The sequence below is a fragment of the Berghia stephanieae genome, chromosome 8 (assembly GCF_034508935.2).
Source record: "Berghia stephanieae isolate SIO BIC M18660-M18661 chromosome 8, UCSD_Bste_1.3, whole genome shotgun sequence".
Taxonomy (NCBI): domain Eukaryota; kingdom Metazoa; phylum Mollusca; class Gastropoda; order Nudibranchia; family Aeolidiidae; genus Berghia; species Berghia stephanieae.
The window spans coordinates 42428173-42440672 of record NC_088367.1 but is presented as its reverse complement, the minus strand read 5'-3'; the positions used below and the strand labels follow the sequence as shown (position 1 = coordinate 42440672).

The following is a 12500-nucleotide window of genomic DNA, read 5'->3' as shown; positions in this document are numbered from 1 at the left end:
ACTGGCCGGTAAGGAGAGAGTTAATACAAATTATTACAACACGCATTGTTTAAAAATCATTCTTCTTATTCGGCTTTTTTTAAACAGGTATAATGGGCGCCATTTGGTCTACCTGTTGGTGGTTCCTCTCCTACGACAAGCCCTCAAACCACCCGACCATCTCAGAGGAAGAGAGGACTTATATTGAGACCAGCATAGGGGAAACGGCCAGTATCGCCACGAAGGTAAATTGAGCATTAAATTGGGCTTTTATATAGCGCAATATCCGTACTAAACGTGCTCAAAGTGCTTTACAAGAAGAGGTCCCTGGCCAACAGCAGCACTTAAATATTTTAGGACGGGACACGACGCCTGTTAGGCGATAGTACATTTTTTTTCGGACAGAGGTAACTCTGTAAACGACTAGGTACTCATGTTACGCATGAGTACGGTAAGACAATGTGAGTAAAAAGCCTTTTACAAGGTCTCAACTATGCGCCGAGCGAGGCGAGCTCGAACCCAGGACCTTCCGAGCCGAAAGTGAGCGTCACACCACTAGTCCACATAGCCGCATAAGGTAATAGGGAAGACTAGTCATGACGTCAAATCCTCTACTCTTTTGGCTCACAAATCTTTGGGGAGTGTGTATGTATGTACCTAGTCACTTCGGAGTACTAATAATGAATAGGTTACATGCGGCTATGTGGTCTAGTGGTATGACACTCGCTTCCGGATCGGAAGGTCCTGGGTTCGAGCTCTCGCGCTCGGCGCATGGTTGAGTCCTTGGAAAAGTCTCTTTACTCGCATTCTCTCACCTTACTCAGGTGTAAAATGAGTACCTGGCCGTTAACAGCGTTGTCTTTGTCCGAAAAATTGTAATATCGCCTAACAGGCGTCATGTCCCGTCCTTCATGTTAAATGTTGCTGCTGGCCAGGGACCCCTTGTAAAGCGCTTTGAGCACATTTAGTGGATATTGCGCTATATAAAAGCTCTTTTTTTATTTTTTTTTATCAAGGTTGCATAACTATCCCAGTTGCTATGGGATTCCCTTAAAGAGCGAGGATGGATGATTTTTATTGACGACCAGCATGTATTTAGACCAGAAAATAAGACACCATCACTTGAACGCCAGAAGCCAGCAGACAGGAAGAGTGGCTTTACACTTCCAATGAAATAGGAACCAGTTTTTTGACATAACACTTTTCTTCTCAATTTTATTAGCATCGTTAAATTTAAAAATTAATTAATTAAAAATTCCAAGGGAATATTTATCTTTAGGATCTATTCCAAGGGAAGACTGGAATAACCCAGGCGTCAGCCGCAGTACAGCGCCGCAAATTTACTTAGAGCGAGGTGACTTGCTTAAGGCCACACAGCGAGGCAAGTAGTCGAACTCGGTACCTTTCGGCTACGAAGCGAAGACCGTACCGCTGAGCCACGCTGTGCCATTGATAGATACCCTCACCTATTCATTTTATACAGGAATCTAGATACTCCATCAAACAAACGTCTGATGTCAACAGAAATCACTCATATTGGCCAAAGTGGGCAACAATGGGGGTTATGTGGTCTTATGGTATGACACTCACTTTCGGATCGGTAGGTCCTGGGTTCGAGCCTCGCTCGGCGCATAGTTGAGTCCTTGGAGAAGGCTCTTTACCCACATTCTCTCACCGTACTCAGGTGTAAAATGAGTACCTGGCCGATAACAGCGCTGTCTCTGTCCGAAAAAAAATGTAATATCGCCTAACAAGCGTCTTGTCCCGTCCTACATGTTAAATGTTGCTGTTGGCCAGGGACCCCTTGTAAAGCGCTTTGAGCACGTTTAGTGGATATTGCGCTATATAAAAGCTCAATTTTTAAAAAATGTTTTTGACTCACTCAATCCTCACACCGACTTTCTCCCCTGGCCCCTGATTACTTTTACTCCCATCATTAAATTATATGTACATTTTTTCTGAGACAAATTATAGCATTATTATTAAAGCTCTTGTTTTTCGAATCAACGTAATAATATTGGTATTTGAATAAAAATATATAATGCCATCTTTGTTTCTTTTATATCGAGTAACTGACTATATTTTTATTCAATTTTGAAAGGCAATCGGGAGCTAGGGTAGCACAGAGCTAGAGGATGGGTTAGGGTTGAGGGGGTAGCACAGAACTAGAGGGTGGGTTAGGGTTGAGAGGGTAGCACAGAACTAGAGGGTGGGTTAGGGTTGAGAGGGTAGCACAGAGCTAGAGGGTGGGTTAGGGTCGAGAGAGTTATTGATCTTGATGAAGTTAAAAAAAAATCCTTGAAGCGGGGCAGGAATTCAGGACCTTCCACGTAACAATACAATAAACCTCTTAGCCACTTTGCCTATATCTACTCTCAACTCCCCCCCCCCCCCCCCCCCCCCCCCATCCCCACCCCCCCCCCCCCCACCACCACCACCCTTGCGCGCCCAACAACGACAAAACTTATCATTAAGTATTTCCTATTTCTCGGTAAAGTTCTCTCTGTCTGTCTTCCACACTTTCACGTTTAACATAAGAAAATGGTATTGTTACTATTACAGGGTCAACCAACGCCATGGTTTAGTTTTTTTTACGTCCATGTCAGTTTAGGCCATCATGATGGCCAACTTCTGTCGGTTCTGGCCACAAAACCTATCATTAATATCTATCTATAGGTAACGTTCTCTCTTCCCATCATCTACTTTCACGTTTAACATACGAAAATGACATTGTTGCTATTTCAGGGCCAGCCAACGCCCTGGTTTAGTTTCTTTAAGTCTGTGTGGGCTACCATGGTGGCCAACTTCTGTCGGTCCTGGCGACAAAACTTATCATTAAGTATTTTCTATCTCTAGGTAAAGTTCTCTCTGTCTGTCTTCCACCCTTTTACGTTTAACATATGAAAATGGTATTGTTACTATTACAGGGTCAACCAACGCCATGGTTTAGTTTTTTTTTTTTACGTCCATGCCAGTTTAGGCCATCATGGTGGCCAACTTCTGTCGGTTCTGGCGACAAAACTTATCATTAAGTATTTTCTATCTATAGATAACGTTCTCTCTTCCCATCATCTACTTTCACGTTTAACATACGAAAATGACATTGTTGCTATTTCAGGGCCAGCCAACGCCCTGGTTTAGTTTCTTTACGTCTGTGTGGGCTACCATGGTGGCCAACTTCTGTCGGTCCTGGCGACAAATCTTATCATTAAGTATTTTCTATCTTTAGGTAAAGTTCTCTCTGTCTGTCTTCCACACTTTCACGTTTAACATACGAAAATGACATTGTTGCTATTTCAGGGCCAGCCCACGCCCTAGTTTAGTTTCTTTACGTCTGTGTGGGCTACCATGGTGGCCAACTTCTGTCGGCCCTGGCGACAAAACTTATCATTAAGTATTTTCTATTTACAGGTCGTACCGTTTTTCTATCCTCCGCTTTCACGTTTAACACCCTTACTTACTTACTTATCCGAAACAGCGACCATCTGAGCTCCAGCCATTCGGTCGTGTGCCATAACGTAGAAGTTAAACGTGTTTTGTAGTTGTTCCAGGTGACTTTAAAGTGTGTTACTGATGACGTTTAACACACGAAAATGATATTATTATTACTATTTCAGGGCCAGCCAACGCCATGGTTGAGTTTCTTCACGTCCATGCCAGTATGGGCCATCATGGTGGCCAACTTCTGTCGTTCCTGGACTTTCTATCTGCTCATCATATCCCAGCCCGCCTATTTTGAGGAAGTGTTTGGCTTCAAAATTGATGAGGTAGGTTGTTGTCTTGTTGTCGTAGTCGCCGTCACCGTCTTCATTGTGTCATCATTATCATTGTATACATCGTCGTCAACAATATTGTCATCATCATCGTCATCATCATCGTCATCATCATCGTCATCATCATCATCATCATCATCATCATCATCATCATCATCATTATCATCATCATCATTATATTTGTTATCATCATCGCCAAAACGAAACAGCTCTGAAAATGATTATATACCATTATTATTATTAGTAGTAGTAGTAGCAGTAGTAGTAGTAGCAGTAGTCGTAGTAGTAGTAGGAGTAGTAGTAGTAGTAGTAGTAGTAGTAGTAGTAGTAGTAGTAGTAGTAGATAGTAGTAGTTAGTAGTAGTAGTAGTAGTAGTGTAGTAGTAGTAGTAGTAGTTAGTAGTAGTAGTAGGAGTAGTAGTAGTAGTAGTAGTAGTAGTAGTAGTAGTAGTAGTAATAATAGTAGTAGTAGTAGTAGGAGGAGGAAGAGGAGGAAGAAGAGTATTGTTATTATTATTATTATTATTATTATTATTATTATTATTATTAATATACTATGTTTTGGTTCAAATCAATAGAGCGGCACCCTATCGGCCCTTCCACATCTTGTGATGGCCATCATCGTTCCCATTGGCGGACAACTTGCTGACTTCTTGCGTAGAAGAATTCTCACCACTACTGTAGTCAGGAAAATCTTCAATTGTGGAGGTAAGAATGCATTCATGCCATGTTATTTTTATTTTGTACCTTCTTTTAAAAGAGTGCTCCACTTCCATCCCTGTCACTGCTCTCTTGATAAAAACGACAATATTTAATGAACGATTGTAGTATATAAAAACAAGGTTAGCTTTCATTTAGAGCGATTATTAATAAATTCTGATCAAAGTAAACAATAATAATACGTGTCGAATATTTCTCTGTCGCCGATTTGTTTGTTTGTCTTTGTTTTTTTTTGTTTTTTTTTTGGGGGGGTTGTTGTTTTTTTTGTTTTTTTTTTTTGTTTTTTTTGTGGGTTTTTTTTGTAAAGTATTTATGTTATCATTGGGTTTTTTGTTGTTGTTGTTGTTGGCTGAATAAGAGTTTTAAGCACGAAAAGCATATGCTCATAAACGCATAAAAGACTGCATTGCTTGTTTTTTTATTTTTGTTTTGTAATGTTTTTATATTTTCATATTTTGGATGGGGGGGGGGGGGGTTGGTTGGCTGAATGAGGGTTTTGAGCACGAAACTCATAAGTTCATAAGCGCATAAAAGACGGCATGCTTGTTTTTGATTGTAAAGTTGCAGTGACAGATACAAGTTAGCCTATTTGAAACTGAAATCTCTATATCCAGATGTAAAATGTATGTAGTTATTCAAAAGATCTAAATTTTATCAAAAATGCTTAAAAGCATTTTGATAAAGGAAACATATGTCGTTTTTGTTTTTTATTTGGAAAGAAATTTTCTTAGGGTTGTATATCATTCAGTATGATTTCAAGTTTTTTTTAAAGAATAGGGCATGTTAGTTATAGATAGAAAGATGACTTTAGCCTAAGGACAAGAATACAATAGATATTAATTATTCTTCATGTCTGAAGGCAAAGTTATAGATTTTTCTTTTAAACCCAACAAATTTTGCATTATAGCAGACCATCCAAGAAAGATAATTATAACAACAAACAACCTCATTATTTTAGTTCCAAATCAAGCCACCGACCGATTTTCTTTTAAACGAATTCCAGCTCTCTAATACTGGAGGATAATAAAATAATGATGTTTTTTTAAAAGGAGAGAAAGAAAACGAAAGTGAAAGTAGTAAAGGGAATGATAACGAATTCCCGCGTCGTCGTCGTTGCCCGGAGTCGCGTTGGAATTTCTATAGTCGTGTTGTTAGGCCTGGGGTGATGACCACTGACTGTGGTCGGATTCCAGTTACCGTAAACCCTCTTATTTTCTCGGAGGGCAAGGCATCAATTTTATTATTGGGTATCCGTGGAGTAGCGCGTGAACGCGAAGCTACCCAAAAAGTTTGATGTGTGTTATATCGTGTTTTGTTATTTAATTTAGTTTTTACACAGACATAAAACTTACAATAGAAGGTAACACGTCTGACTGGTGATTTAAAAAATCTGGAGTTATTTTCTAACTCAATCAATGTATGGATTTTTTTTTTATTTTGATATTTAAATACAAATTATTTTAACTTTGACCTTACCACTCATCAGTGGGTTGGTTCGGGTGTCATACCTGCATATACGTACTTGTCGGTTTCACCTCATCAATACGGTATCGTATCGAAATGATTTAAATGAAGAGAATCAACATTCAAGTCTAAAAATAAAAATACTAATTAGGAAATATATATCAACTATGTTCTTTTAGTAATGTATTTATGTATAGATCGGGTTGTTTTTGTTTTTTGTTTTGTTTTGTTTTGTTTTTATTTTGTTTGAAGAAGGTTTTTGAGTCCGAAACGTTCTATGTTTGGTATTTTGTTCTTTTTTTTAAAAGCTGTTATACTCATTGTTTGTTTATTACTTTTTACCGTCCGCATCTTCCAGCAGCCTCGCATCACACTGGCCCATTTATTGTTAAGTAACAACCAAAGTTTAAAAAAAAAAGCAAAACTTATTATCCCCAATAAATCCTTTGTTTTATCCTTTGTGCGGCTATGTGGTTTTGTGGTGTGACACTCGCTTTCGGGTCAGAAGATCCTGGGTTCGATTCTCGCTCGGCAAATAGTTGAGTCCTTGGAAAAAAAAGCTCTTTATTCACATTCTCTCACCTTACTCAGGTTTAAAATGAGTATCTGGTCGTTAACAGCGTTGTCTCTGTCCGAAAAAAATGTAATATCGCCTAACAGGCGTTATGTCCAGTTCTACATGTTAAGCGTTGCTGTTGGCCAGGATCGAACCCCCCCCCCTCCCCTGTAAAGTGCTTTGAGCACGTTTAGTGGATATTGCGCTATATAAAACCTCCATTAAAAATGTTACAATTTACTATTTAAAATTTCTTAACCGTAAGGTTCACATCGCTAGAAAACTGCTTTAATCCGGGTTGTTCACTATACCAGAACAAAATTACAAAAATAAGAATCTCGGTGATGTCGTTTTTTCCCCATCGTGTTAAGAATCATATTTACAGTAGGAAACTCTGAAACGCAAGGGGAGGAAATTGTTTTAGGTATAGCTGGTGTTAATCCGTTCAGTTCCATCTAATTATCTCCCCCTGTGGCATCCCTGATTGAAATCAGTGTCGTCCCTTCATGGGGGGGGGGTGGAAGAGGGAGGGGGGGGGGGGAGGGGGGAAGAGGGGGGGGGGGGAGGGGGGTGGAAGAGGGAGGGGAGGGGAGAATGGGGGGGGGGCTGAGTCTTACTATACTAAACCGCTTTTTCTCTCCGATGGATCATATGACCTTGTCGCGGTCGGAGGGCTTGCGTGTCTCGATGATCGTAAGTGAGAGGCCAGACCAAGAATGATCTACAACAATCTACAACGGTCAGCATCGTCAACAAGGAAGGAAGAAGGGAGGAAATCAACCGTCGAGTTCAGCTTCCCCTAGTCCACACCCTTGGGTGTGGGTGTTGTCCACGACGTGGGGGAGGGGTGAAAAGGGACTGACTCTCTACAGGACATCCTCCCGGATTCCCAACTTAGACCATCTGACCACGGGTAGATGGAGCTCGTCATCGGGGGACCGACATCCATCTACGAGAAGGACACTCTGAGCAAAAACCTGGACAGATGGAGTTCGTATACGGGGGACCGCAATCCATCTAAGAGAAGGACACTCCGAACAAAAACCCGGACAGATCGAGTTTGTTAACAGGGGACCGCAATCGATCTAGGAGAAGGACACTCTGATGCAAAACCGCCACTGCCTTGTGGACAGACCTTGGATGGTCAAAGGCTAAGGAAGCAAATCCTGAAAAACAGCATGCCGAAGACAGAGCAGCGGGGCCGGAAGGCGCAAATATCTCAGGAAACTGGAAACTGCCACTGCATGCTTAAATCCCAATATGACACGTCACAATAATCAAATCCGATGTGGTGCGAAGCCCGTGGAATCCCGCCGGACGGGCCTAGTGCCGGGCCTCAATGGCCCACCCAAACGATCTGGTGGTACCTTGACTTCATCTTGCGGAACCAGGGGAGGAGGATCAAGGTTACATGCGACTGGAACACCAAACACAATTAAAATCCTCCAATGGAATGCTGAGGGCGTTGCGAAGAAGAAAATAGCCCTTGAAAAGAGACTCAAAGAGCAGGACATCAAAATTGCCTGCATTCAAGAAACTCACCTCACGGACAACATGAGATTTGCCATCAGAGGGTACCAGGTAATAAGGCATGATAGAAAGGATCACAAAGGAGGCGTGATGACATTAGTAAAAAACGACTACCCCACCGCAGGCATAAAAATTGATACACAAGAGCAATCAGAAATACAGCAAATTAAAGTATGTATCGGAAAGAAAGAACTCCTGATTTTTAACTGCTATTGCCCACCAAACAAAGAGCTTCATTTAGACAAGATAAAAATTCAGGAAGAAAGATGTCTGGTACTAGGAGACTTTAACAGTCACTCTCAAAGCTGGGGATATGGAGATATGGACAAACGTGGTGAAACAGTAGAAAACTGGCAAATTGAAACAAAACTTCAACTATTGTATGATGATGAAGATGAGGACACATATTTCTCAAGAGCGTGGAAAACCACATCTACCCCAGATCTTACGTTTGCCACAGATGATATAGCAAAGACGATAAATAGAACAGTACAGCCCCAACTGGGTGGTAGCGACCATAGGCCAATCATCACAAACCTCTATCATCAAAATGAAAACAAAACACAAACTATCCCAAGATGGAACTACAAAAGAGCAAAATGGGAAAGCTTTGAACAACTTACAGACAGCCACTGCAAAAACATAAACTGTAAAACCAAGAATGTCAACAAAATTGCAAAAGAACTGACAAAGGCCATCCTAAAAGCAGCAAAAGAAAGTATCCCAAGGGGAGCAAGAAAAAATTATATACCACTCTGGACAGACAATCTTAATCAGTTAAGTAATGAAGTATCGGAAACAAGAGAAAAGGCTGAAGCAGACCCCTGTGATGACAATATTGCAGCATATAAAGAGGCAGAACCTACCTTTAAAAAAGAAATGGCAACGACATCCAAAATGGCATGGAAAGAAAAAACGCATAGCCTTAACTTCGAAAAAGATGGAAATAAACTTTGAAAACTTACAAAAGCCCTAAATAGAGAACCGAATCACTACGCCCCTCCCACTTTGGAAAAAGAAGGAGAACTTGTCAGTCCACAACAAGCTGCAGACCTATTTATGGAGCAGTTCAAAAAAATTAGTGACAACACAATAGAAAAAGAACTGAAGGAAAGGGTTAGAAAAGAATGCAGAAAACAAAAAAAGGAACTCAAGGAAGCCATAGATGAAGTAATGACAAAGAAGCTAACTATGGAAGAACTAGAAAGCTCTCTCAAAGTGTTAAAAACAAAGAAATCGCCAGGCCCAGACGAAGTAACAAATGAGATGCTTATCCATCTTGGAAAGACAGCGAAAAAGAAGCTATTACAACTCTACAACAGCACTTGGAAAACTGGTAAAATACCAGATATATGGAAAAAGGCTTTTATTGTCCCAATTAAGAAAGAAGGAAAACAAGCAAATGAAGCCGCAAATTACCGACCTATAAGTCTTACAAGCTGCATGTGCAAGCTGATAGAAAGAATTATCAACTCCAGACTGATGTGGTATCTTGAAAACTATAATGTGCTTATAAATGAACAAGCTGGTTTCAGAAGACACAGGAGTACTGAAAATCAAGTAACCTACATATCCCAAGAAATAGAAGACTCGTTTCAGGATGGAAAGAAACAAATTGTGGTATGGGTGGACTTTGAAAAAGCATTCGACAAAGTGTGGAAAAAAGGTCTGGTATATAAACTACAAAAATCAAAAGTATCCCATAACATGCTCAACTAGATACAAAACTACCTAAAAACAAGAAAGGCAAGAGTAACAACACAAGGTCACAAAAGTAGAGAAGCAAAACTAAAACATGGAGTCCCACAAGGTGGAGTACTATCACCTACACTATTTCTTCTCTATGTAAATGATATAAGAGAAACACTATGTCGAGGAGTGAAAATGTCGATGTACGCAGATGACCTAGCTCTGATTAGCTCTGACCAAAATTTAATCAAGGCACAACACAGGATGCAAATCACACTGGATAATATCAAAGAATGGACTGACAACTGGGCGATGAAAATAAATGCAGTGAAGACAAAGTTCACAATATTTAGCCTCTCCCCAAAAGACGAAAAAGCAAAGCTACGTATTGAAGACCATGAATTAGAAAAAGATGACGCACCAAACAGTCAGAAAGTTGGGGTAAAGCGAACACAACTCTTGAAAAAACTAGCTGGAACAACTTGGGGAGCTAGCTCCGATATACTGAAACAAACTTACACAGGATATGTGAGACCAGCGCTAGAATACGGGATATCTGCATGGGGAAACTGCTCCAAAACTCAAATGGAAAAACTGGACAAAGTGCAAAACAGCAACATGAGGATAATAAGTGGAGGAATGAAATCGACACCGATTCATGCAATGGAAACCATAACAGGACTTACATCTCTATCAGAAAGAAGGGAATCAAAAATTTTGAAACAATACACAGACGTGAAAACAATGACAGATCAGCCTCTTCACGCTAGAGCGCAACAAAAGAAAACTAGGCGGCTGAAAAGATCCCACTTTATTGAAAGAGCCCAGCAAATTGAAAAAGATCACGAACTTGACGAATAATGACCCAAAAATGCAAAGCAAATATCAGTGTACCAATTTGGAAAAGGCAAAATCACTTGAAAATCAAGACTTCCGTTGGTGACATTTCAACAAAACAAAAACACGGCGAAGAAATCAAGAAGTCTGTACAGAAGTGCATAGATCAAAACTACCCTGAAAAAAATGGACAAGAATCTATACCGATGGTTCATGCAATAAAGAACACACATGCGGGGGCCTGGGAGTGCACATCGAGTACACAAATGGTCAACAAAAGGAGATCAGCAAACCAACTGGTACTCGCACTTCAATCTACAAGTCAGAGACAGATGAAGCTGTTAAGCAAATCCTCTCAGAAAATGAAAAACCAAGACACATAGTGATTTTAACAGATGCTAAGAAAATTCTGGAGGATATGATGATGTCCTTTGCGGATGATATAGACGCCTTGGTGGAAGACCTCATGAAGCTAAGCAAGTTTACCAACATGGTACTGCAGTGGATTCCAGGACACTGTGGGATACTTGGAAATCAGATCGCTGACCAACTGGCAAAGGCAGGCAGTCGCATGCAGCAACCCTCCCCAATGTACTCAACAGGAGAAATTAACAAAATGGCCAAATTTATCCAGTCTCAGAGATGGAGAGAGAAGCACCCAGAATACAACATGAATGACCCAATCAAGGTGCTCGACAGAAAGGAACAGGTCATCATCTTCAGACTGAGAACTGGACACAACCAGTTAAAGGAACATATGTGGAGGATGTCCAGAGCAGGTGCCTCTGGACAATGTGACTGCGGACTTGAAAATGAAAATGGACATCATGTCCTAATGAAATGTCCAAAGTACAACCAATTGAGAAGGAACTTCTGGCCTGACCCAACCCCATACTCAAAGAAGCTGTACGGCAGTGAAGACGACCTCAGGACCACTGTGGGCTTCATTCACCAGACCGGACTGACCATGTGACGTGACGGGAACGAAGAAGAAGAAGTAAACCGCTTTTTCATAATTTCCGAACACTTGGCCAGAAAACTTGTTATTTGTATGCCGATATATAATATGGCCAATTTTTTGCCAAATCGTCTTTAAAAAGAAGACTCATTTAATGAAGTCTCATATATAAGACTGGCCATTTTTTAAATTTTTTTGACGGGGGTAGGGGGTGGTTATGTTAATCTGTTGATAGTTTTATCCTATTTTGATTAGTTATTATTTCCAGTATGATAAAAAAGACGTTTTTCTTGTGTTTTTGGATGTGCTGTCACCACAATATTGGGTGTTCCTACTTTAGAAAGGAGAGGGAGGGGAGAAAGGTGTTGAGGAAAACGATGGGGCGATCTGGTAAAGGATGGAAGTAGATAGGAACGAGAGGGAAGGGTTGTGGCTTTGAGGGTTACCAGGCTTAGGGCTAACTCACACTGGAGACTGACTCCGACGAACCGGCACTGCCGTCCTTTGCGTCTTCCTGATAAAGACGTCGGGCACGGACAAAATATTAAGAATAAAGAGAAAAGCCGCTAGACCTACCCATACTAAGCACCCGTTTTTGTTTTTTTTCGAAATTGGTATGGGTAGGTCTAGCCGCTCTTCTCTTTATTCTTAGTACTTTGTCCGTGCCCGATGTCTTTATCCGGAAGACGGCAGAGGACGGTAGTGCCTGTTCGTCGGTGTCAGTCTCCGGTGTGGGTTTTTTTCGGCTTCGAACCTCAATGTCCAGGGTATACGGTAGAGTATTCGATATCAAAGCTACACAAAAATTAAATATGACAATCCTGTTTTGAGTCCAAGTAGTTACATGGTACGATTACTGTTGGAATCGATTATAAATAGAATTTTTAACAACCGTCAATAACACACGTTGAACTCCATTATGAAAGCGATATTTTTAAACCATTTTTCAACATAATTTATTATTGGAGTTTTTTGGGGGGCAAATGTCACAGAAA

The 12500-nt window shown here is 40.7% G+C and overlaps 1 protein-coding gene across 2 annotated transcripts in view; it reads left to right on the top strand.

Moving 5' to 3' along the window:
* The window catches only part of LOC144978715 (vesicular glutamate transporter 3-like), a 350750-nt gene that overhangs the window by 290241 nt on the left and 48009 nt on the right, over window positions 1–12500 (top strand). For both annotated transcript variants that reach the window (XM_078925137.1, XM_078925136.1), the window contains 3 exons: window positions 88–224; window positions 3597–3746; window positions 4330–4459. In XM_078925137.1, coding sequence (XP_078781263.1) covers window positions 88–224; window positions 3597–3746; window positions 4330–4459 — 417 coding nt within the window. The remainder of the gene's footprint in view (window positions 1–87; window positions 225–3596; window positions 3747–4329; window positions 4460–12500) is intronic.